This window comes from Leucopleurus acutus (assembly GCF_964270905.1).
Source record: "Leucopleurus acutus genome assembly, chromosome: 10".
NCBI classification, from domain to species: domain Eukaryota; kingdom Metazoa; phylum Chordata; class Mammalia; order Artiodactyla; family Delphinidae; genus Leucopleurus; species Leucopleurus acutus.
This window is the reverse complement of record NC_139153.1, coordinates 82,077,007-82,102,533: the sequence shown is the minus strand read 5'-3', so window position 1 is coordinate 82,102,533 and position 25,527 is coordinate 82,077,007. Positions and strand designations below refer to the sequence as shown.

The 25,527-nt window shown below is 51.8% G+C and overlaps 2 protein-coding genes across 2 annotated transcripts; both read right to left on the bottom strand.

Annotated features, from left to right (window-relative positions):
* Nucleotides 1–1,175: 1,175 nt before the first annotated feature.
* LY6G5C (lymphocyte antigen 6 family member G5C) lies at nt 1,176–5,828 on the bottom strand (the record flags this gene model as incomplete). The annotated part of the gene is given in 4 exon segments (XM_082848424.1): nt 1,176–1,244; nt 1,248–1,339; nt 3,480–3,647; nt 5,630–5,828. Coding segments are annotated over 4 exon segments (528 nt in total).
* A 3,341-nt stretch (nt 5,829–9,169) lies between these two features.
* ABHD16A (abhydrolase domain containing 16A, phospholipase) lies at nt 9,170–23,665 on the bottom strand. Its single transcript, XM_082847828.1, has 20 exons — nt 23,503–23,665; nt 22,463–22,519; nt 21,605–21,671; nt 21,270–21,356; nt 18,193–18,278; nt 16,284–16,357; nt 15,983–16,105; nt 13,905–14,019; nt 13,697–13,798; nt 12,676–12,739; nt 12,201–12,250; nt 11,626–11,749; nt 11,049–11,153; nt 10,751–10,814; nt 10,265–10,321; nt 10,056–10,118; nt 9,838–9,914; nt 9,655–9,753; nt 9,510–9,556; nt 9,170–9,334 (listed from the first exon to the last, which is right to left on the bottom strand). The coding sequence occupies exons 1-20, from the start codon at nt 23,632–23,634 to the stop codon at nt 9,251–9,253; spliced, it is 1,677 nt and encodes a 558-aa protein (XP_082703954.1). The 5' UTR covers nt 23,635–23,665; the 3' UTR covers nt 9,170–9,250.
* Nucleotides 23,666–25,527: the final 1,862 nt, after the last annotated feature.

Here is a 25,527-nt window from a genome sequence, read left to right as displayed (position 1 = left end):
TTTATCAGCACCCAAAGCTGCCTTCATGCACCCTCCTAGACCCTCCTAAAATTCAGGGGTAGCCACTGTCCTGAATTTTGTCTGTGTGCTTGATAGAAACGACATCACAGCATACACTCTTCCTACACAACATTTTGCATGTATGTTAATAGATTTTTGTGGCCCCTTTAATGGCTTGTGCTCTGGTGGGAGAAACCATTTGTTTCTAGGTCAGGAAGCAGTTGGAGGTACAAAGAGAGGTACAAGCCACTGTGTCCCTCTCTTGCCGCCCCACTTTACCCCATGACCTCTGACTTCAGCATAAGTCAAGGGCCCAGGTTTACACAGCTCCAGCAAGTCAAACTGGAAGACAGCCTCAGAGGATGAGAAACCCAAGGCCCGAAACTGAGGAGTAACTTAACCATGGTCCTTGAAAAGGGAAGTTGAGCCTGGGGTCAGAAAGGCCACTAGGCCTTGCATCTCTTCACAGAGCTCCTTCCCCACCCTCTCCTCCCTGGGACTAGTTCTCTTACAGCTCCACTCCTACCAACACACCCCCATGAACCTCCCTACCAGTCCCCATCCAGCTCTGGGTCTGACAGCACTTCTGAGGATTTCCACCACCCTTCTGGTCTTCAACATAGGAGGGCTTGCAGTTCCTCTTCACCTCTTTGTGCTGAGAGCTGAATCAGAGACGGTGGGGCAGGGCAGGAGCAGAGCTCCGCAGAGCTGGGAGCCACTTACCTGCCCCTGACGGGGCACTCAGGCAGTACCACCTCCCTCAGCCTCCACATCCACCAGAAGAGAGCGACAAATCAAACAGTTTGCACACCCATTTATTTTGGAGGAACAGCTGGGGACTTTGGACAAGAGAGGACCATGGTGGGAAAAGAAGCAAAGCAGGGCAAAGGGGCATCCTTGAGGTGGGAACAGACAGGAGGAAAGATGTCAGACTGCGGCCTTGAAGGAAAACTCCAGAGAATTCTGGAGAGGGAGCCTAGGGAAGGGGCAGAGTGGGAATAGGGGTGTTGAGGGGCGTCAACCAAGAGACAGGACTGGGGTCCAGTAGCTGCTGCTGAGGGCGGCAGGGAGGGCTGGTGGGTGGGGCTGGACATTGTTCTGGCTGCCCCCAGGTGGAAATCAGGAGGATGGCTGGAAATTGGCCGGTTTTTACTCCAGAGGTCTCTATGGAAGTTCTAAGGACCATATTTTATTCTGTTCTGAGGGTTATTGCAGAAATTCCGGAAGCAGCATCGAGAGAATATCTAGAAGCCCAGCACTGGAGTAGTGTGGGTGTATGAGCGATCACTCATCTGCTCCTTGCTGCGGCAGTCACTCACCACGATCTCCGAACCACTGTCTGGGGAGGAACGGCAGTAATCAGCGACACAGAGTTCCCAGGTAAAGCCCCGAACCCTCCCATCCCCTCACCCCACATGGACTTACCATCACTGCCCCCACACCCTGCCCTGGACCGCCAAAATGCAACAATTCCTGGAACTGGACAGGCCAGCGAGTGCCAGGGAGTCACCAGCCATGAACTCTGTGGAAGTTTCCCAGGGAAGGTTGGTGGGAAAGAGCCATTCGAGATACAGTGACAGCTGGAATGGGGTGAATTGGGACTTGTGGAGCAAAGTGAGGAGAACCAGCACTTCAGGCGGGACCATGTAAGAAAAAGTTGGGAGATGTATTGGAGGTCAGATTGCAGACAGGAGGTGTTTGTCGTTTATTTTATGGATCAAAAGTAAGAGAAGAGAGAAAAAAAAAGTAAGAGAAGATGAGGGACTTCCCTGGTGGCACAGTGGTTAAGAATCCGCCTGCCAATGCAGGGAACATGGGTTCGATCCCTGGTCCAGGAAGATTCCACATGCCGTGGAGCAACTAAGCCCGTGCGCTGCACCACAACTGCTGAGCCTGCACTCTGGAGCCCACGGGCCACAACTATTGAAGCCGGAGCACCCTAGAGCCCGTGCTCCGCAACAAGAGAAACCACTGCAACGAGAAGCCCGCGCACCTCAACGAAGAATAGCCCCCGCTCGCAGCAACTGGAGAAAGCCCTCGCGCAGCAACAAAGACCCAACGCAGCCGAAAATAAATAAATAAAATATAAATAAATTTATATTAAAAAAAGTAGAAGAGGATATCTCTGCTGCTATTGTATATATGAGAGAGGGGAAATCTTTGTGCCCATGTACAGGGATGTTCACTGCTGCCCTGCTTGAGAGAGTGAAAACTTAGAAGCAACCTAAAGGTCCATCAGTAGGGGGATGGATAAATCAACTCTGACATGCCCATGCCATGGAATACCATGCAGCAGGACAGGAAGCTGGTTACAAACTGATACGGAAACATCCCCCATAACTGTTAAGTTTGAAAAACAAGTGCAGAACAGTGCTTACAGTAGTATGGTACTGTTTGTGGAGGAAAAAAAGAAGTGAAAAGGAGTAAACAGCATATTTGTATAGGGTGAGATGTGCACAAAAGGTCACAGAAAGGATAATAAAGGCAATTTAAAAAATGGTTTTCTCTTATTCATGCCTGAGAGCTGGGTGAATTGGGCCAGGAGTGGGAGGGAGACTTTTCTTGAATACTCTGATATGGAACCACATCTATGCATCAGCTGTTTCAAAAAGTATAATGAAAGGATTTGAATGAAGGCAGCTTTGTACAGCAGTTGTCAAGAGCACCATCTCTGGAACCACCACAAACTGTGGCTCAGCCTCTAGGAGACTTATGCAAGGTACTGACCTCTCTGCACCTCTGTTTCCACGTCTGTAAAATGGGGATAACAATGCCTACCTTGGAGGGTTGTAAGTGCTTAGAACAGTGCCGGGTACAGAGTCTGTGTTATGTGTTTATTATTTATTATTGAAAAAGGTGAGGGATCAGGTGGAAGAGCAGGCTTGAGGAACTGGGAATGTAGTCAATTTCCAGCAAGTTGAAAATGAGGTGGAGATATCCAGAGGGCAATTTGACATTACCATTTGGCCTAACGTTCAGTTTTAGGAGGATGCAGTATGTGCCTGCTGGGTGAAGCCAAGCAAGCAGATAAAATCCTCTGGGAGAGTAAAGAGGAAGAGAGCTAAGGACCAAACTTTGGGGAACGTGAACTGTTAAGGATCAAGACTTAGTGAAGACCCAGTTAAAGGCAAGACTCAGTGAAGGAGACTGGAAAGAAGCAGTGGAAGATGTAGGAGAAGAGTGGTGCCGGCAGGAACTACTGCTGACAGATGGGGAGAAGGCAGCTTGAAGAAAGGCCAGTAGATTTGGTGATCTCCAGGGTCCCCTACAAGGCTGGGTGCTATGAGGAGGGTTAGCTGAGAAGGGGAGGGGAGTAGAAGTGGAGATGGGGAGTGGCTCTAAAGGAAAGGAAAGAGAGAGAGTGGTGGAACAGTGTCTTAGAATTGTGGGAACCAGGATTAGGGTGCAGCTTAGAAGGCTGGTAGAGACTCAGTTCGGGAATGGGCTGGGCCCACAACGAAAGGGAGAAGGCAGCTTACTGTTCTCTATGAGCAGAGTCATGCAGCTGCTGCCCTTTGGGGCGAGGCAGATGTCAGATCCCAGAAGGCATCCCAACTCCTTGGTCTCCAAGAGGCATCGATAGCAGCTTAGGTATTTGTTTAAATGAATCTGATGAAGGGGTTCTTGATCATAATGCTCAAACTCACCTAGAATACAGAGAAGCACTGACCCCAAACCCACCTAATTCCCAGACTGGCCAATCCCACTGTTCCCTCCTACCTCCCCATCTCAGAAAACCATGAAATCACCAATTCTTTAATGAACCATCTGGCTTAATCTAACATCAGAAGCTTTCGTTCTCATTAAAAATCTCCAAAAAAAAAAAAAAAAAACTCCATTCTCTGCTCTTTTACCTCCTGAAATGAGGAACTCATTCATTCATTCATTTATTCATATATTTGAGGGGCTAACGTGCCCAGCACTCTACAAGCCTCTAACTTTTAAAGGTTAGGCCAAGGCAGTCCATTACAACTTTTGGCAGCCCTGTTAGGACAGTTCTTCCTTTGTGACTTGGTTTCACTGTCCCCACCCAACCCCCAGACTCTTTTGAATACGCTTTCTTAATCTATAATGTTCAGAAGTGAAAACATCAGGGTGCATCATCACAGGACAGGAAGAATCTCAGCTTTGTGTAGACAGGAGACATCAAGCAGCCCAAGGCCACATTCTTTGTTTGGTGGTTCTCTCACTGAACAGACTCATATTAAACTTTGTCCACCAAAAGCCCTCCCCAACTGCATTCCTATTCACCTCCCTCCTCCTCTGATCCCAGGCCCAGACCACATGTTGATGAGTCCCCAGACCCAGCAGAGCACTTGGTGTAAGGCAGATGCTTAGCAAACACTTTGGATCTTGTTTCTGTGTCGATGGTGCTTTGCAGCCAAGTGAGGTTATCAGGCTGGATTCAGCCTTGTTCTACGCTGTGGATCCTGAGGCTGTCATCTGGCATGTTCTCCCAACCCTCCCTATTCTGTATTGTCCTCAGATTCTAAGAGGTTCCCTTTAGTATCTCCATTCAGGTCACTGCTGTTGAATGAGATAGCCCTGGGGTAATCACCAGAAATCTCCCTCAGAGTGAACATCAGTACATTATCAGTCCCCAGGCATTATCCCACCAAGCCCACCCATCCCGTCTTTCTTCCTGCCTGGGTTTACCTCAATCTCCTTGGCAGATGTACCCAGACATCTATCCAGGGTTTCCCCATCCAGCAGGATAGGAGACCCGTCTGACCCCGTAGAGCCACTTACCAAACGCCAAGCTCATCAGGACCAGCATTATTAAGAGGACCATGTACAGGGCTTGGGGGGGGCCCAGATTCCGGCTACCTGCAGGGCCTGCCATAACATGCATGACTGCCCACCAGCCTCCAGTTTGGCCTTATATTGGTGGAAGAGAAGGTGGCGAAGACGAAGGGGAGAGGCAACATCCTTTGGGGGTGGAAATCAGTGCCTGAACAGCCAGAGGGACAGAGCGTCCTCACCCACGGCCATTCTGGGGTCTAACATACTGGCATGGGGACAAGGACCCAGCAACAGGGGAATGAGAGGGGAAACTTCTTTCATATTAATTCAACAGACGTTCATTCAATCACTGCATCAGGTGTTGGGGATACAATATTGCACAAAGTCACTACCCTCACAGAGTACACCATCTAGTACGGGAGACAAGTCAACGGACAATGAAGGGGGAGGGGCGGGGAGCGCGGGCAGAGTGCTTCCGGGGAGAACTTGGGCAATGGAAACTACTGACCCAAGGAGTTTCATTAGAGCAGTAACAAGATCAATTTATGTTTGTAAAAGATTTCTGAGGCCAGAAAACCACTTAGGAAGCTATTCCTGAGCCCAGTCACAAGATGGCGGCCTGGTCTAGCAGAAGAGAGGGAAGCCGCGAAGTGAACGAATCTGAGCTGCATTTAGAAGAAAGACTGGATAGATTTGGACTTAGACTGAATGTGAGGTGAGGGAAGGGGGATAGGCTTGCAAAAGGGGGTAATTGTGACACCATTTTCCAAGATAAGAAACACGTGTCAGAAATCCAAAAGCGAGGACACCTGAGTCGCTAATGACCGTACTCAGCCCAGTGCCCTCTGTGGGTTCCGGTAAGTCAGAGCCTTTCCCTACGCCCGACTTTTCCGGCCCCGCGTCAGCTCAGCTGCAGGTCGGTGGATCTGATCTCCGGCGCCCACAGGCTCCGGCGCTGTGCGCTCGCTCTCCGCGCCTGGCTGCACCTCAGAGATTTTGTGAAGACGCGAAGGCGGCCCCCAGCCCAAGCTCAGCTCTTGGCCGGGCGGCTGGGGAGGGCGCGCCCGGCGTCGGGACCCAGGCATCCGGCCCTGTCAGACACCCAGAGCACTACGCGGCTTCCCCGGAACGTCGCACTGTGGCGCTAACATCCCTCCCCACACCCGGATTCTGGAGACCACACAGCAAGCAATGAGCGGCCGCGAACTGGCTCCAGGCGCCCCATCCACTTCCCCCGCCGGGGGCCTGCTGGGCCCACCATGCCTGCTCCGTCGGCATCTCGCCAGGTCCGTCTCTCTGTGAGAGACACAGGGTTTTTGCTTTAAGGGTCGGTGGGCTAGGGGAAGTCCTCGGCTTCCAGGAACGGACCACCTGCTCTAACTTCCAGTCTGAAGATTTGGGGCCGGGCCCTGCCCGAGGGTTCCCTGCTGTGTTCCCAACACTATCCAAGAATCATCCGGTCTCGGGGTGCTGATGCGGAAGATGGGAAGAAACTGACGGAGACACGCCAAGAAAGGCGGACGCGAAAGAAGAAATACGAGAGGAAAACACACGCCACTGCGCGCACCCCAAGAGCCTTGGGATGATAAAAATAAGAGAATTATTTTAGAGAAAAGTCAAGAGTAATGGAGAACTGGGGAGGAGCACCTGGGACCGATATAAATGTTGGTTGAATGAGGGACAAAGTGATAGACGAAAACAATTAGACAGCGGGGGCTGCTTTTGAAGCAACGTGGGCAAAGGAGAAGCAGAAGGGAATTTCACAGCGCCCTTTGACTCCCTCTCTCGAATATAAGCTCCTTGGAGGCTTATGGTGACGGGCTCCTTGGAGGCTTTCCTGGGGTGAAGAGGCGGGGCTTTGCAACTGTCGTCCTGCTGAAAACAGCGGCTGGAGAAATCCACGCTGAGGGCCCCTCCCCCGGACAAGGGATACCTGAGGGTAAGCAGCCAAATTACCAAACAAAGCATGTCGGGCCTTAGGACAGAACGCTGCAGTTAGAGGAAGAATCGGGGTGAACGAGGGGCGGAGCTATGGATGATTGGGCCGGGCGAAAGCCAGGTTCTGTTAGGGGAGTGGCCGCGACAGAGCGGTCTGGAGAGGAACTACAGAGGGGATCTTTAATCAGAATAGAAATGAATGAAAAAATGAATGACTGGGCTCCTGAGGGAGTTGGGAAGGGTTGGTGATTGGATGGATGGATGGATAGGGACCTGGCTATCCCCGACGCCTGGGCCCCCCACTCTCTGGAGCCTTTCACCCTCGGGGCCCTCATTCACTTGTGACAGTGCGAGAAACACATGCCCCTCCCGGGGACATGGAGCAAACCCTCAACCCAGACACTCAGTTCAGAGCCGAGTCCAGCACCTCACACTGGGAGCAGCGCAGGGTGGCGCCTGGGCCAATGAGACATGGTAAGATAAGGGGTGGCCCAGCCTGGGGCCCACATCTTCTTCCCAGGTTTCCTGTCCAGTTGCTAGCTCTCCTTTTTCCCAGCCTCCATGCCCTCTCCCAGTTTGCCTAGCAACTCTGGGATGCCTGGGTGTCCAGGCCTCACCTGGTGCCCACTACAGCAAGAGTCAGAGCCTCAGCAGATGTGGTGTCTGCATCTCAGCTGGTCTTCTCCCGAGGCTGCTAGAACCCTGATAAATAGAGTGAGGAGTGGATATGGGGGAGCTGGTCCCACCCCGGGGGCGGGGGTGTGAGCCTTATCAGATAGGGAGTAATCTGAGGGGGTAGACTGAGACTCCTTGGTGGCGCGGTGCAGAATTCAAATTTTGAGCCTCACTTCTCCCCACCCACTTCAGGTATCCATGCGCCCCTCACGGCATCCACTGTTCTCTATAGTATGTGCAGGAAGAAGGGGGAGGGAGACGTGGTTGTAGAGGCAGGTCAACAGAGTCCCTGATGGCCATGGCCAGGAAGAGGGAGTCCTTTGTGTCTAGGGTGTGAGATGTGGGGCACCCCGTGTTTGCATTTAAGGAGGTTCCCTTAGCTGAACAAAGACTTGGGTTTCCAGGGGGCTAACTGTCCTGATGGCTCTGGAAGGCAAGGTTCAGAATCATGCAGCTGGTTCCCACAGCTTCACGCTCCATACTTCCCACCCTGTTTGCTCCCTAGGGCAGAACAGAGGAGAGGGGTGCCAGTATCAGCTCTCCGGTATTTGCTAAAGGTGGAACATTCTGGAGCTGTGGCCACCTCTTCTCTTCTAACCCCAAATAGGAAGCATCATGTCAACTGACAAGTCTCAGATCACTCCTTTCAGTGGAGACTCAGTGTATCTCCCTTTAAGGAGCTGCTGAGCTGGTTAGGGCAGACAGCCTCTGCCCCAGGCATTGCAGGGGAGCTCTGTGCTTTGAGGTTGGAGAAGACACTGAAATTAACCAGAGGCTGTATCCAGGACCTCAGAATATGGTCCACCTTAAGTATCTTGTTCAAAATGGTGGACCCAGGGTGGTAAACCTAGGGGTATTTCATCTGGAAAAGAGGTTTCCAAGGGAAGAAGGTGGCCAGGGTACAAACTGATGGGTGGGAAAGGGACTCATTCTGTTCTGTGAGGTCCAAGGATTGGAAATAGAATGGAAGTTATAGGGAACCAATTTCCTCAAGTTCAAACTAAGAATATTCTAACAGCTGTCCAGAAAGGCAAAGTATGGCTCTGGGAAGACCCGAGTCCTTGGCACCTGCTCCTTGGTCCCCGGCAGGCCCTGTGTTTGTTGAATTGCAAAGAGGGTGTGAAGAGAGAGACTTGACATGGTGAGGAGGGTGTGCAGGGTTTGCTGCATCAGACATGGGAGCAGGCCGTTCCTCACTCCCCACGGAAAGAGCAAGAGCTAAGCAAGGAAAACTGGAAGGACTGATGGTGAGACCATGCAGGCTGGACCTGGAAATCTGTAGAATCGCTGAGCAGGTGAAAATCAGGAGCTAGAAAGTATTTTGTAACCAACAAAGCCCATGAGTCGTGAGCAAGAGGAGGCAACCTTGGTCTGCTGGGCTGGTCGTATGCAGGAAGGCCTAGGCAGGCACCAGGGAGGCCGCACAGTGGTGATAGTACTAGGCGTGCCAGGGAAGGGTGAGGACTGGGGACCCACTGCACAAGGATAGCTCGTGCTATTGCCTGAGGCGACAGCAGAGATGGGGAGGGTTACACTGGCTGTCTGGAGTTGGGGTTTCTCAAAGCCCAGCCCTTTGGAGCTTCGACTCTCCCCACTCCCAACCCTGGCTTCCTGGACACCTGGGAAGTCACAAAATTAGCCAGCCAGTAGAAAAAATATTTTTATTAATTATTAGGAATAATCCATTCATTTAATGCAGGGAGTGTGTTGGGGAAGGTTAGGTACTGCCGGATGGATGAGGGGAAACGTGCAAGAGGAACAGTGAGAAGGGGGATGGTCTCCCCGCTTGCCACAAACTATAAACAGCAAAATAAACACAGAGGATAATAAGTAATAGGGTCCTTCCTCGTGTCTCCTCCCATCCGTTCTTCCAGAATGAGTCCCAGTGTGGTCCCTAGAGGTGCCAGGGCATCTGGAAGTTCTGGGCCGGGAGTGGGGTACAGTGTGTGGCTTCGAAGTTGTGCAGATGCTTCTGAGCCTGAGGGGAGAGGGCGGGACAGGTGGGGTACAGAACACAGACACCCTCCGAACCCACTACCCACTCTACAAAAGCTGCTACTTCCAATGCTTACAGGGTACCCCTGTCCCCAAGCCCCACACGTGCCCCCTGGCCATTCAGGCACCCTCTTCCTGCTTCCCACCCCTTAGCTCACCAGAAACAAAGCCAGCTGCCGCCTTCCTTCTGGACTCATGTCCTCCCCTGCAGAGAGGAGGTGCTCAAACACGGGCCACGCATCTGGATATTCACCCCCTTCCTGGGCTCTTCCCAACCCCTCCTCCTGCCCCAGGACTCCTTACCCACGCTCCAGGGGAATTCAGGCCCGTGTTCTGCCTGGTAGGACTGGAGGACGGACAGGCACCAGTCCTCCTCCACTTCCCATCGGCTGTAAATCGAGGCTGGTCATGGAGAGAGAGGAGTGCCCATCAGCAACCTGGTTTTGCCAGGCCCCCAACCAAAGCCCTCACCAGATCCCCTTTCACCTTCCTCCAGCTGTGAGGAGGCCTCCAGCCACTGCCTCACCGCTTGAAGACCCTCCTCCGCCATCACACGGGGATACCTATGGAGGCAGTGCCGGGACAAGAGGTCAAGACCCAGTTCTCTTCACTCGTCATCCCCAAACCTTCTCCCCTGTCTCCCCGTGCTGGTGTCAGTACACACACATATGTGCGTATGTGCGTACACACACCCTGGCTCTCACCGATGCTGCAGGAGCTTCAGCAGGAGGTCATTGCCTCGGTTAGACATGATGTCCTCAGGAACCCTGGGGGTGAGAAGAATGTACACTGGAGGGGCTGGAGGTTGGGGAGGAAGGTTCTGGATACCTGGTTTTCTGGTGGGCAGAGGGAGGAGGGGCAACTCCCTGGCTGTCTCTGGGATCCAGGAGGGCAGAAGTTCCCAGGCACTCACGTGGTAGTGATGATCTCATCCTTGGTTCTGCGGATCAGCAGCACAGGGCCCTGGTACCTTCAGAGGACAGCATAGTGGAGAGGGAGAGCTCAGAGGGGGAGACAGGTGACAACTGGCCACCCCACCCCTGCACTGGCTGCATTCTTACCCCTGCTACAGCAGGGCCCCCTGGGCTAGCCCTTCACCCAGGGGTGAGAGTCAGAATACTTAAGAATGGGCATGGCTCAAAGTCAGGCCTTGCTGGGAGGTCCCTGCTGGGCCAGGCATGAACCGACTGGTTGCCAGATCATGAGAAGGTCCAGGGTCCCAGGGAAGCTGGGAGGGGTCGGGCCTGCCGTGGTGGTGGCAAGGCCACTCAGGAAATGTGGGGCAGTGGCTTGTACTTGTACTTTGGTACTAATTTCAGCATTTGAACACCCAGTAGCATCTCTACAGGGGGTGAGGTGGGGGAAGGGTGTTATACGCTAGACACTGGCCCGCCCTCACCTGCACAGCTGCTCTGCGTTGTTTAGATTGAGATGCTGCCTCACAGTCCTGGTCACCAGGCCCCCTAAAGTGAGAGGAATGTGAAAGGACAGCAGAGACAAAGCCCCTGCTCAACACCAAGGTCCCCACTGTTCATGGAGATAGAAAACTGAGGTCCCCAGACAGGGGAGTCCTCCTGCTTCTCAACAATGGGGTGACCTACTTCCCACCCACAGAAAGGGGAACCATCTCCAGTTAGAACATCTCCCAGTTCCAGCCCACCTCTTTCCTGAAGGGCAAGCCTGGGAGCTGCACTCACTCCAGCTGTCTGGCATGACCTTCAAGGCCAAGGGCACCAGGTCATCAAAGGAGGCATCCAGGATCACGGCACTAATGTCTGGGTAGGACATGGCTGCCCACGTAGCTGGTACCAGGACAGGGAAGAAGGGTGAGGACCAAGGGCAGGCCCACCACCCCTACCCTTGTCCCACAGATCCTATAGGCTGACCCCATCCTGCCTACTAAGTGAGCCCCAGGTCTCTCCTTAACCCCTCACTTCACTCAGCCAGGGCTCTGCCGGAGACGACGGAGAGAGAACAATGAAATGCACTGAAGACAATACCAGAGGAGACATTTACTCCCTGATGTCACCACCCCAGGACCCCAGTCCACTTCTTTTAATAATCGGGCACAAGGGTGGAAGGAAATGTGAAGTGTACGCGAAAAAGGAGAGCTTCTTCCAGATGCACTCAGAGATCCCACCCCCGTCCCACCTCTCCTCCTTGAAGCCTCCACCCCGCTCCTGGGCCACCAGTGCATTTCCCCACCTCTCCTGGGGGGACACAGAGATGGTTTGAATGTGCCTACAGTAGGGGGGGGAGGAGGGAGGCTGGTACCAGTGAAACCGCCGATGGACCAGGCATAGATGATGATGTCCTGGGGCTGGAAGCCCAGGCGGTGGATGGCAAACTGGACCACCACATCCATGGCGTTGGCCTCGTTCTGTGGGAACGGCACCCCCTGCAGGAAGAAGGGCAAAGGCAGGAATGGGTCAGCACAAAAGGCCGCTTGCCCATCGCCCCCCAACCTCCCAGCAGGGACCCTTCCTGCAGCTACGCTGCAACAGACAGCGAAGATGGAGCTGCAGCTCTGAACAGACAATTCAGAGCGCTTCTCTAATGGAAGAATAAACGCCTGTCAGTGGCATTAAAAAAAAAGAAAAAGAATAGGGCAGTGGGAGGGGCTGTTCTCTCTAGAAACCAGTCGTTTACAGCAAGATCCACCGCCTCCCCTCCTGCCAAGCCCCCAGGGTGAGAGGAGGAGGCTTGCAGCTCCCTGCCCTTGGCGCCCAGGTCACAGCTGAGTGGGAGGCCCTACAGAAACATATAACCCCTTTCCCTAACACCAGTGGCTGACCAGAGGGAGACAGACCATAACTCAGAAAAAGAAGGGATTTCAGAGAAGGTCTCACCGTGCTTCCAGCAAAGCCGGGATGATTCCAGCCCAGGACTGAATATCCAGCTGTAACACAGGGGGAAGAAGGGCTGGGACCTCATGGTCCATGCCCCCCACCACTCTCTGCCCCCAGCTCTGAGGGAAGGAGCAGAAGGACACTGGAGTTCTAAACACCCAACTCAGAGGCAAAGAACTCCAAGCCTTCCCAGAATGGGAAGATGACAAAAAGGTTCTGAGGCAGCAGTAGGGAGAGAGATGTGATTGTTGGGTCCGGGGAACAGAACAAAGAGCATAATAAGGTTAGGGACACAGCCCTAGGGGAAGGATGCAAGGTTAGCAAAGCAAGTGGGGAGCAGACTTTTCCCCAAAGGCAGGGGTCTCAAGCCTCACCCAGAGAAAGTGGTTAGGCCCTGGGAGGTCATATCCATGTGGGAAGGTGGGGACATTCCATTCCAAGGGGCAGAGATAAGAGGGCTGAGCCATGGGCCTACCTTCCAGAGGTGTGGAGACGCAGCCCACTTCATAGAAGCCCGCGTTCCCCTCACAGCAGATCACCTATAGGGGAAGCAGGAAGGAGCCAAGTTGGGACCAAAAATCCCACTAGCGGCAGGGAGGGCAGCCTGTGGGAGCTTTGTAGGAAAGAGGAAAGGGCACGTTTCCTGTTCTCTCCAAGGAGAACAGAAACTTCTCATTTCACAAGTCCGTAAAGTGAGAGGCAAAGTGGATGCAAATGCTTAGCAAACTGGGCCCTCAGAGGAAGAGGAATGATCCAACTTGAAATGCTCAACCCCCCAGCAGTGTCCACTCTTCCTTGGAAGACTACCAGGTGGCCATCTCTCAGGAATGGGATTATGGATTTTTTTTTCCTTTCTAGTTTTGGGGTCCATTTTTTCTGTGACTGTTTCTTTCGTGTGGTATGCCAATCGCTTTCCCTCTCCCTCTCGGGCTCCAGAATTATGGTCAGATAAACTCTATTGGTGCCCCAAGCCAAAGCTCAGGGATGGTGGGGCTTGGGTAGACCCTCAGAGCATCTGGGCAGCGATGGGACTAGAACCCAGCACCCAGCGCTGCTGGCTTAGTGCTCTTTCCAGGGCTGCTTCATGGGCGCAGGAGATTTTAGAGCCAGGCTGCCTGGGCTCAAATCCCAGCTCTCCCACTCACTAACTGTGTGACCTGGAAAAGCTATTCTGTGCCTCTGTTTCATCATCTGTAAAATGGGCTAATATAAATGGTACCTATCTTACAGGGCTGTTATGAGGCTCAAACATATGCCCTGCATGTGGTAAGTGCTAAGTGGTGACTATTACGATGATGACTTTTTGGTCCTTGCGTGTCAACTCCTCCATCTATTTCCCTATCACAGGGATTTCCTACATCAAGAGGTCTTTAGGGCGGAGCTGGGAGATGGGATTATCCCCACTGTGCTTCCTTAGGGCTGCTGTAGAACTGAGATCTCTAGAGCCTCCACTGCCCTCCCCACACTCTACCTTTGGGCTCCCTGTGCCCTCTCACCAGCTTCTGTCCCTGGGGCTCAGCTCTCCCTCGCCGGTCCACAAACATGGTGTCAATCTCATTGCCGTCGCAGGCCTGCAGCTTTGCCCGGCGCCCGTTACACTGAGTGGGGGAGATGCAATGGCCAAGTTGGAGGGGCAGGAGGCCACATTCCTGGGTGGGGGAAGAAGGGCTGTGGGGGGGGGGGTCAGGGGCAAGGGAGCCTTACCTCTTCCACCAGCCGGGCCTGCCCCTGCAGCAGCACAGGCATGAGGGCCTTCTGGAGCAGGTACACAGAGCCCGGATACAGCATCCGGCGCCCCAGGGTGTGTGCCACCAGATAGCTGTGGGGAACACGGGGTTAATGAACCTCCAACACAGTGGAGCCCAGGGACCATCCCAACCCAAGCACTCAGAGACTCTGGGGCCGGCTTCACCTTTGACCTTCACAGCTTCGTTTGCCTCTTTCAGGACTTAACGAAACAATATATGCACCAATTTTTCAAACTTTTGTTTGTTTGATTTTTGGCTGTGCCACGTGGCTTGCGGGATCTTAGTTCCCCGACCAGGGATTGAACCCATGCCCTCGGCAGTGAAAGTGTGGAGTCCTAACCACGGGACCGCCAGGGAAGTCCCTCCCTTTTCAAACTTTTTTTACTGCAACCTTTTTTTTTTTTTTTTTTTTGTGCTGTACGCGGGCCTCTCACTGTTGTGGCCTCTCCCGTTGCAGAGCACAGGCTCCGGACATGCAGACTCAGCGGCCACGGCTCACGGGCCCAGCCGCTCCGTGGCATGTGGGATCTTCCCGGACCAGGGCACGAACCTGTGTCCCCTGCATTGGCAGGCGGACTCTCAACCACTGTGCCACCAGGGAAGCCCTACTGCAACCTTTTTAAAATACTTTATATTGTGGCCTAGTACACATATATGCACATATTAACATTGAAAGTTTTATGAGATAATACTTTCTGTATACTGATATAAGTAAAAGCAAACTAATTAACAATTATGATTCTGTTAATGTATTTATTTAGGTCCCCAAATAAATAATACTGTTCATTGTGATATGCCCGGTACCTGCCATGTAGCAGGTGCCAAGAGCCTCGCAAAGAGTACTCTGGGGCTTAATAAATATTTCTTGCACAAATATACTAATCTAGACACAAAAGATGCAGTAGGGGGCTTCCCTGGTGGTGCAGTGGTCAAGAATCCACCTGCCAAGGCAGGGGACACGGGTTCGAGCCCTGGTCTGGGAAGATCCCACATGCTGTGGAGCAACTAAGCCCATGCGCCATAACTACTGAGCCTGCGCTCTAGAGCCCGCGTGCCACAACTACTGAAGCCCATGTGCCTAGAGCCCGTGCTCTGCAACAAGAGAAGCCACCGCAATGAGCAGCCCGCGCACCACAACGAAGAGTAGCCCCCGTTCTCCGCAACTAGAGAAAGCCCGCGCGCAGCAACGAAGACCCAACACAGCCAAAATCAATAAATAAATCGAAAAAAGAGATGTGATAGGTGCTGTTCCTGAAAAAGATGGTTAACCACTTCCAGTTAATCCCGAAGTAGGATTTGTCCCCAGAACAACATTGTACAACCCCGTCCAGCATCCCCCCTCAAAACCTCAAACTTGCCTCGCCCCTCTGATCAATCAGCACACAGTCAACAACTGACCACTAAGTCCATCCACTTCCTTGGTATCCTCCAACCTGCCTCCTAGCCCCCAGCAACAGAAAACTCCCACACTGGCCGCGCCGCTGTGGTCACTGTTGTCGTTTCAGACATCACCAGCACCCACAACCACGATTTCCTTAGGTTCCACCTCATGCTCTCAGGCACCCAGGCAAGGTGGAAGCCCTTCAGAATATGTTACATCTCACCAACTCTATGAGGCAGGTTGTTCATGGACGCAGAAGTTGGAGCTGCCTCGAAGTGGAAAACCCAAGGAGCAGTGGGACCAGGATAGGGCCGCAGCTGCCACCAGACCGTGCTGCAGCTAAGGCTGTGTGTCCCCGCCCCACCCATAACCTCACCCTTCCCTCTCAGCCTCACTGAAAGAGCTGCTGTGTCAGAACTGTGTTAATATCCCAGCTCTTCATGCACCACCTGTGAGACTATGGATCTCTCTGAACCTCTTTTTTTCACTCACAGATGTGGATAAAAACTAAATACTTTGCTACAAATAATACAATGTACATGGCACTAAGCCCAATAAATACAGTCATCTAACAGCGGAGCGCCCTGTCCTGGAGCCTCCGCACCCTATGTTCCCTCCACCCCAGCTGGCCTCTCTTCCCTGCTGCTTCGCACCTGGTGATCTGACAAGGCAGCTTCTTGACTCGGTTGAGGAAGGTGTCTGCAGTCCCCCGGTGCAGGGGCTCCGGGCGGAGCAGGGCCACACCCCAGCGGGAAGGTCCCCCCCGGGACTCCTTCCTGAGGAATGGAAAGATGCAGGGGAGGATGGGGTCAGGAGAGCAAGCTGCGCGTGTGAGGTCCGTAGGATGGTGGGTGCAGGAATGAGGAGATGGCGCTGGATGGCGGGCCCTAGACCCCAAGAAGGGGTGGAGGTGGGGGACAGAGCAGGCATGGAGCGAAAGGGCCAGGGCCTCACCGGCTGCTGGGCTCTTCCCAGTGGAAGTCGACTGGCCAGCTCCCGAAGTCAAAGTTGTACCTGGCGAGCTGCCTCTGTGGTGGGCGGAGAGAGATGGGGGAGGGGATGAAAAGGGGAGTCGTGGGGATGCCCGCCTACCCACCCCCAACACTCCCACCATCCAGGGAACCGGCCCCCACCCATCATGGGGAGACAAGCAGAGGTCAACACCCTCCGGTCCGCAGATGGAAAGTTCTGCCGGGGCCAGAAAAGCCAGGCTAGAGAGGATGCCCTATCAGGTATCAACTCTGGCCTGTTTGCCCGCATCCAGAAGAGGAACCTAACACTCTTCGCTTTTCTAAAATCTAAGACTGACTCACCCCCAGGAGGGGGCGCTGGAGGTGCTGGAGCTTCTGAGGGAGGAGGTGGGGAGCCTGCTGGCTGGTCACGCTCCCTTCCCCACCTAGGTGCTTTACACGATTCTATCTTGAAGGATCAAAATGTCTAGTGAGAGGGAAGGAGAGAAGTCACACCCACGGTAGCCCCTTTGCACCTGGGCCACCACTTGAATCAAGGCCTCTCTGACTGTTCCATCCTCACGGGCACCTCCCTTCCCTCGACTCCTGCAGCCACGGGCTGCTGATGCCACCCAGACCATCTGTGCCTTCGGTTACCCCACTGAGTCAGTCCACGTGCTTTTTTTTTTTTTTTTTTGCTGTACACGAGCCCCTCACTGTTGTGGCCTCTCCCATTGCGGAGCACAGGCTCCGGACGCACAGGCCCAGCGGCCATGGCTCACGGGCCCAGCCGCTCCGCGGCATGTGGGATCTTCCCAGACCGGGGCACGAATCCGTGTCCCCTGCATCGGCAGGCGGACGCTCAACCACTGCGCCACCACGGAAGCCCAGTCCACATGCTTTTTGAGGGCAGTGAGAGCTGTGTCTTCCACTCTGTTGTATTTCTTCCCCCGCCCCCAGAGCTCCCAGCACTTTGAGAATAGTTTATTTTCTGTCACAGACAATTTTTTTTTGACATTTACAAAAATAACTGGACTAAGAAAGAGCAATAGAAAAATTCTACAAAAATGTAAATGGAAAAACAAAACAAAATGAAGGGAAGCAAATTTTAGGCAAGCTCTGTTCAGACCTGGACCCAAACACAGGCTTAGTCACTTCCTTGCTCTGTGACTCTGCTTGGGTCTTGTAACCTCTTTTTGCCTCTGTTTCCTCAGACATAAAAATAAGGGTAATAATGCCACCTCATGCCATTGCTGTGAGGATTAGAAAGGGTGTATGCAAAATGCGTCAGACAGCGGCATGGTGGAACATCTTTACACAGCTCCGTAAGTGGAGGTGTGGAGCAAACAGCAATACGATGATGGTGGTCAGAGCTGTTTGATCCCAGAAACCCCTGTGTAACAGGAAAGAGCTTTATAGGGCCCCAAAGCCCCTTCTCAGAGATAACCACACTCCAGCACTGGCTGGGCTGGCACAACTCCAAGGACACCCTGCCCTAGCTTTTCTCCCTCCTGGCACCACACTGTGCTCTTGGGCACAAGGGTGGACATACCTGCCTGTCTTGTCCCATCCCTGAACAAAACTAGCACACTGTTCAATGCACACGGCAAAAATAAACAAACATTTACAGAATGAGCTGTTGTGATAGAGAGGAGACCTCCTTCTAAGAAACACTGTGAATGTTTCCACATCTAGGCAATTCTTGCAGATGGAGGGTGGAGGATTATTCTAGTGGAATATTCCACCAGAAGTGGTAGGGGGGAAAAATTCCTCAGGGGGACAGTTCCCTTGTGGAGGGGAGAAGGGATCCAGCCATGTGCAAGCAAACGCCCAGCGTGGCGGGTGGCAAAACACATCTCCCTGCTCAGGCAGAAGCTGGGCCGGTGCTCTGCGGAAGCAGTTGAGGGTCTCACCTTGTTTTCTGCAGACCGGTTCCTGTGTGTTGCCTCCAAGATGGTGATGAACTGCCGGTACTGGGGGTTGGTCCAGCGGCCGATGCCTGGTGGAGAGAGGATAGGAAACTGTGTTAGGAAAACTGGGAAGCAAGACGAGTAAGTTTCAGGAAGGGAATCCGAGATGGGCAAGAAGTGAGAGGAAAAGGAACAGAGGGCCCCGGATCTGGGGAAATAGGAGACCTGAGCCGACGCCCCTCCTCCATATCCAGTGGCCGGGAAGGGCATTCTTCCCCTCCCTAACTTCTCCAGTTTGTTTCTTCCTAGACTATAGACCTTCCACCCTCCAGAATGTTCATTCTTCCCAGTCTTAAAACACTGTCACGTGCCCTCAGGCTTCACTCTTGCTAACACTGGGTTTCTCTCCCTTTCCCTCCTCCCTTCTCCAATGCTACCTTTCCAATTCTTTTCTGCATATTCTAACTCCCTGCATCTGGCTTCACAGCTCTTGCTCTTGCCCCATATTACTTCCTCACTCACGGCATCCGAGTCCCCTTCCTGTCCTCATTCTTTCTCTCTCTCTCTCTTTTTTTTTTTTAGTAAATTTATTTGTTTATTTTTTGCTGAGTTGGTCTTCCTTGCTCTGCGCAGGCTTTCTCTAGCTGCGGCGAGTGGGGGCTACTCTTTGTTGCGGTGCGCGGGCTTCTCATTGTGGTGGCTTCTCTTGCTGCGGAACACGAGCTCTAGGCGGGTAGGCTTCAGCAGTTGTGGCACGCGGGCTCAGTAGCTGTGGCGCACAGGCTTAGTTGCTCTGCGGCATGTGGGATCTTCCCGGACCAGGGTTCAAACCCGTGTCCCCTGCCTTGGCAGGCGGATTCTTAACCACTGTGCCACCAGGGAAGTCCCCCCATTCTCTTTTAACTGTGCCACTCAGCACTCTTCCCGTCCGTCAAGATTCCTTTCTCCTGTTTCCTGGGTCCATCTTTGCCTCCTTCCAATTCCTGGGCTGCTCCTCCCCTGCCTCCCTTCTCCTTCTCTCTCTGAATCGAAAGTCATTCTCAACACTGAGCTCTTTTCTCTCTTTGCTTGGCCCCTCAGCGATCGCATCTGCTCTCCCTTCACTGCTGAGGAATCTCAAGCCCTGACTTCTCTGCTCCCACTGACCCGACAGGTGTCATGCGCCAGGCACTGTTCCGACATGGGAGTGACAGCAGGAAATGAGACACACAGGTCCCAGCCCTCAAAGAGCTGGCATTTTGGTTGGGGATGGGGTGGGGCTGGAGAAAGACAATAAATGAGTAAACAAGAAAATTTCAGAGGGATAAGGGCTATAAAGAAAATAAAACCAGAATGAACTAGAACGCTATGTATCATCAAGGGTAGAGCCCCCAAACAATACTGAGAATGAAACAAGCTGCACAGTGATTTGGACAGAGTGATGTCATTTGTGCTAAAAATGTAAAATGCACCCCCAAAATGCTCTATTTTGTCTATACTTATCATATTGCACAGATTCTAAGATTCATATATTTTTTTTCACATTTGAAAACTGAAATCGGTATGCATTTACAACTCATAGCAGCTTTGATGTGATGGAATGAGGTCTATATTTTGTAAAAATATAAAAATATGGACTAGGGAAAAATAAACACACCAGATGACAATGGTTATTTCTGGGGAAAGAGAAACATGGGGCTGAGGAAGATTCCAGTGGAAACGCCAACCCTGTAATGCTTTAGTATTTTATTGACAAAAGGTATTTGAAGCAGTAGCACAAAACATAAGCATTTTAGTTCTTTCTGATATTTTGTTTTACGGACTTTTCTGTACTTAATTTCTCCCCCAAATTAAAAATAAATAAAATGTAAAATTAAGACAAAACTGAGGAGTGGGAGTGACTTTCAGATAGGGTGGTCAGGGAGGGCCTCTCGGAGCAGGGAGACCAGCGCCATGGGCAGAAGGTCCTCACCCCGGACTGGACCCAACGGCAGCCGTCCAACTCCTGACCCCACCACTCCCTTCTTAGGCAACCCCCTCACCTGGTTTTCATCAAGTGCACCCACCAGAGGGCACTGATTTGGTTTGTCTCTTCAGTTTTTAAATTGTGAGATAATAACATATGTCCATAAAACATACATTCAGTTTAAAGAATACAAACATTCATGTGCCGATCACCCAGGTCAAGAAAGAGCACAAAGCCACCTCCCACCAGGAGTCCTCCCCAGCCTGTTCCCGCCCCCTCCCAGGTTATCACTCTCCTGACTTTCAAGATAACCAAGACTGTGTTTTTCTTTAGTGTTTTGCCACTTATATATGCATCCCTTTTGAACTTTATGAATGGAAACATACTGCATAAATTATTTGGTGTTCAGCTTCTTTCATTCAACATTATATCTGTGGGGGACTTCCCTGGTGGCGCAGTAGTTAAGAATCCACCTGCCAATGCAGGGGACACAGGTTCAAGCCCTGGTCCGGGAAGATCCCACATGCCGCGGAGCAACTAAGCCCATGCGCCACAACTACTGAGCCTGCATGCCGCTGCAACTACTGAAGCCCGCACGCCTAGAGCCCATGCTCCGCAACAAGAGAAGCCAGCGCAATGAGAAGCCTGCACACCGCAATGAAGAGTAACCCCGGCTCTCTGCAACTAGAGAAAGCCCGCGCGCAGCAACGAAGACCCAACGCAGCCAAAGAAAACCCAAAAACATTATATCTGTGAGATTCATCTGTGTAGCTGGGTGTAACTCTGGCTTGTTCATCTGCCTTGCTCTCTGGTGTTCTGTTGTAGGACTATAACCTCTAATGTATTTATCCATCCTGCTATTAGGGGCCATGGAGTCCACTTAAGGATTAACACAAACATACACATGGATATATGTGGAATTGTTGTAGGGTATATGCATCTTTTCTAGATAATAGCAAACCTTTCTGCTAATTATCTGTTCATATTTACAACTCAACCCCTTTAAGGAAAAGATCATGTCTCGGCCATTAATTTCTTCCCTTCAGGGCCCAGCACCGAACTATATTTGCAAAGGTACTTAATGAATATTTACTCAGTGATGGATAGATCCAAGCCGGTCTCCGTCTCCACCTACCTCGGAGGCAGGCCACTCCTGCCAGCAGGAGAAGCAGTGTCCCAGCATAGTGAGAAAGTGGCACCACTTTGGACAAACTCAAGTAACCTGGTGGGGGAGAGGGATTCTATGAGAAGCTTTCCCCACTGCCCCTCAGCTCCTCTTCGCAGTTCAGCCCCAGCCTCCCCCCCACACCCTCTTTTGGGGACAGCCACACCCTCAGAGGAAGAAGACACCTGATGGAAGAGGGAAGCCAAGCCATCCTCATCACAGGTCCCCTTTCCTCATTAGGGGACTGGCTCAGCTGCCAATGACCTGCCCGTTTCCTGTCCCACCACCTTTGAAACCACACTGACCTTTCCTGTATAAGTAGAAGAAGGCGAAGGGAGAGGAGTAGTAAGAGATGGACCAGAAGACTGAAGCCTGTAGCAGAGAGACAGGGACAAACAATCAATACACACACACACACACACACACACACACACACACACACACACACACACACACACACACACCGGTCTGCCATTTCCAGGCCTTGGCTCTGAGCAAAGTGGATAACGTGAGGGATATCATATCAAGTACCTATTCTGTGCATGACACCATGCACACAGTAGGTGCTCAATTATTTGTGGAAGGCAGTGTGTCAGAGCATAACAGAGGCTTGGGAAACTAGGTACAGCTTCTAGTTTCTTCCCCTAATCATCTCCGGACATAATTTCATCACATTTAAAGGCCAGTCTCTCTTTCTACTCAAGTTAATCAAGCCTTTTCAATCAGCCCTGCTCAGGACAGCCCCTGGCCTGGTCCCCAAGAGATGCACAAATGTCACCATCGGAACCTTGCCAGAGAGAACAGCTGTCTCTGCAGCCAAAGAGGCTAGATGCCAGGGAGGACAGGTCACTGGGGACTGCAGGACTCTGCACCTGCAGATGGTCCCAAGAGTAAACGCAGCTTCCTCATGGCTCAGGCTGCCCCAGAGACAGCAGTGCACATGCCAAAGGAGAGTACCAAGTATGTGCGCTTGAGAGCTATCTCTGTGTGTGTGCGTGTGCGTGTGTGTGTGCGTGTGTATGTGTTGGAGATGTCTGCTGCAGAGCCCAGAGCATCCCCCACCCCCAGGGGCACTGCCCTGTCCTAGTCTGGGGAGAAGAAAGTTCAGGAGGGCAGCTGGGTCTGAAAAGATGCAACAGTCCCAGATGCCAGGGCAGACATACCAGTGCCAGGATGCTGTCGGCATGTTTCTCGAGGGCACGGGGCTGATAGTACGTATCCTGCCAAAACAGATGGCCGAATTAAGGATGCTGCTCATTGACAAGTCCCCCACCTTCCCTTTTAGAAGCCTTGATGTGTGTCCTCTGGCTCTAGCCCCCAGAGTCATCTCTCCTAGGACATCTCTGGCTCTGTAGGAAGCCCCTTTTCCCCACCCTGACTCAGAAGCTGATTTCCTACTCCAGACCCTGAGAACAAACACAGGGCACTGGACTTGGAAGCAAAGTGAAAGCAGCATTGGACGACTTTTGCTCTTTTTCACAACCCAGTTTCAAATGGGTTGTGTGCCTATGGGGACAGAGGTAGAGAAGGAAAGACATCATGACAACTTTAAGAGGGAAAGAAGAGCATTGGAATGAGAGTCGTCTGATTAAGGAAGAGAATGTGGCTGGCGGTGGGCAGTTTGTAGAGGGCAATGAACATAATCTGAGACCACCGATAAAAAGAGAACATTTAGGGACACAGCCTACCACCACCCAGGTTTTCATAAACGCAGTGATCCTGGGGTCTCCAAGGTAGGCTGCGGGTGGGGTGGGGGAGAGCGGACGTATGATATGTTGAAGAAGTCATTTTGAAATTCAAGGCCAGGGAAGATAAACGGAACCGGGTGAGGCACTGAGTAAGAGGAAATCGAGAGTTTGATGGCAAAATCATCCAGCTCCTGAATCCGCGCAGGGTCTCTTCCAGGACTTAAGAGTCAATTGGGACCGGCATGAAGCAAGACGGGCAGGGTTGAGGGGTCGCGAGAGGAAAAAAGCAAGGAGTGGCAGTCGGAATGAGAAAGCACTGGACAACAGCGATACAGCAGGCGGCCAGTCCACAGGCGTGACTTTAACCCAGGAAGCACAAAGAGAGCAGACTTTGCGGACAACTAGCTTGACAAGCAGGTTCCCCCGATTTCCAATAATGGGCGCTTCTGGAGAGCAAAGGCCGCAAAGGGGTTTGGGCCATACTATGTTTTTAACCAGGGGAGAGCTCGACTCACCCAGGAGCTGGAAGGGGGGTTAGTGACTGAAGTTGGAGTCCCAGGGACGCTGGACGGGGCCCTTTCAGAGTCCCTTTCCCGGTAGATCTTGTAGAGCCGGGGGCCTAGGACGCAGCTCAGCAGCTTCGCCATGGCCCCGGCCCGGGGCGCTGCTGTTTCAGCAGCAGGTCCCCCTGCTGGCCCCGCCCTCCCCCGGACCCTAAGGTGTTGCGTGCCCTTGACGTCAGCACGTACCGGCTCCGCCTTGCGCGGAGTTGAGATATTTTCAGCGCCCTTTCAGCATGGATTCTTGTAGTTGGAGCTACGGGAACTGCAATAGTCAGAAATTAGTTGGAGGCGTTTGGCCCGCGGAGAGTTAGAATATTATCAGACATAGTTAAGTCACTTCTTTCTACCCCTTAATATTGGCAGACTCTCGAGCGACAGTGTGAAAGAGGAGTTAAGGAGCGTTTGACAAGAGCAACAAAAAAGGTATCTAGGAACACGTCTAATGAAAGAAATGCAAGATTTTACGAAGGAAATTACAAAAATTACTGAAAGAGGTAAACAAAGGCTTGAGTAAATGGAGAGCTACGCCATGGTCATGGATAGGAAGACTCAGTATTGTTAAGATGTGTGAAATACTGGTTTAAAAAAAAAAAAAAGGATGGGGCTTCCCTGGTGGCGCAGTGGTCGAGAGTCCGCCTGCTGATGCAGGGGACACGGGTTCGTGCCCCGGTCCGGGAAGATCCCACATGCCGCGGAGCGGCTGGACCCGTGAGCCATGGCCACTGAGCCTGCGCGTCCGGAGCCTGTGCTCCGCAACGGGAGAGGCCACAACAGTGAGAGGCCCGCGTACCGCAAAAAAAAAAAAAAAAAAAAAGGATGAATTCTTGCACTTAAGCGTGAACAATTTTCAAAACCATAATGTTGAGTGGAGAAAAGAAAGCCACAGAAGGTTACATACAACATGACACCATAGTGCAAAATTCAAAAACAGTTAAAATTTAATGATTAAGTATGTGAAAGATAAAGAGGAAATTTATAATACTGTTACACAGCATAGAGGATCTTTGGCTGAAAGGGTAATATTCTGTTTCTCGATAGATATAGAGGTTTGTTTTATTTTTTTTAGTACCTTACACCTACATAATATATAAACTCTTTAGCTTTTCATTGCAGTAAACACATATAGAGAAAAATGCACCAACTGAATATGTCCATGTAGTCATCACCCAGATCAGGAATCTGATAACATCATTACATCATTACTGCATCTAGAAGACCCTCTCCAGATCACTACCAGTTGCTACCACCCCACCAAGAGTAACCATTACTTTTTCTTTCTGTTTAGATCTGAATTTATTTTTAAATTTTATTTTATTCAAATATAGTTGATTTACAATGTTGTGTTAATTTCTGCTTTAAGCAAAGTGATACATTCTTTTTCATATTCTTTTCCATTATGGTTTATCACAGGATATTGAATGTAGTTCCCTGTGCTACACAGTAGGACCTTGTTGTTTATCCATCCTATATATAATAGTTTGCATCTGCTAATCCCAAACTCCCAATCCATCCCTCTCCCACCACCCCACCCCACCCCGCCCCACCCCACCCCCCAACCACAAGTCTGTTCTCTATGTCTGTCAGTAGGTTTTGCAGATAAATTCATTTGTGTCCTATAAGTGATATCATATGGTATTTGTCGTTTTCTTTATTTTTGGCTGCATTGGGTCTTCGTTGCTGCGTGCGGGCTTTCTCTAGTTGCGGTGAGCGGGGGCTACTCTCGTTGTGGTGCTTGGGCTTCTCGTTGCGGTGGCTTCTCTTGTTGTGTAGCACGGGATCTAGGTGCATGGGCTTCAGTAGTTGTGGCTCACAGGCTCTAGAGCACAGGCTCAATAGTTGTGGCACACGGGCTCAGTTGCTCCAAGGCATGTGGGATCATCCCTGACCAGGGCTCGAACCTATGTCCCCTGCACTGGCAGGCAGATTCTTGACCACTGCGCCACCAGGGAAGACCTCTTTATTGTTTGTTTGTTTGTT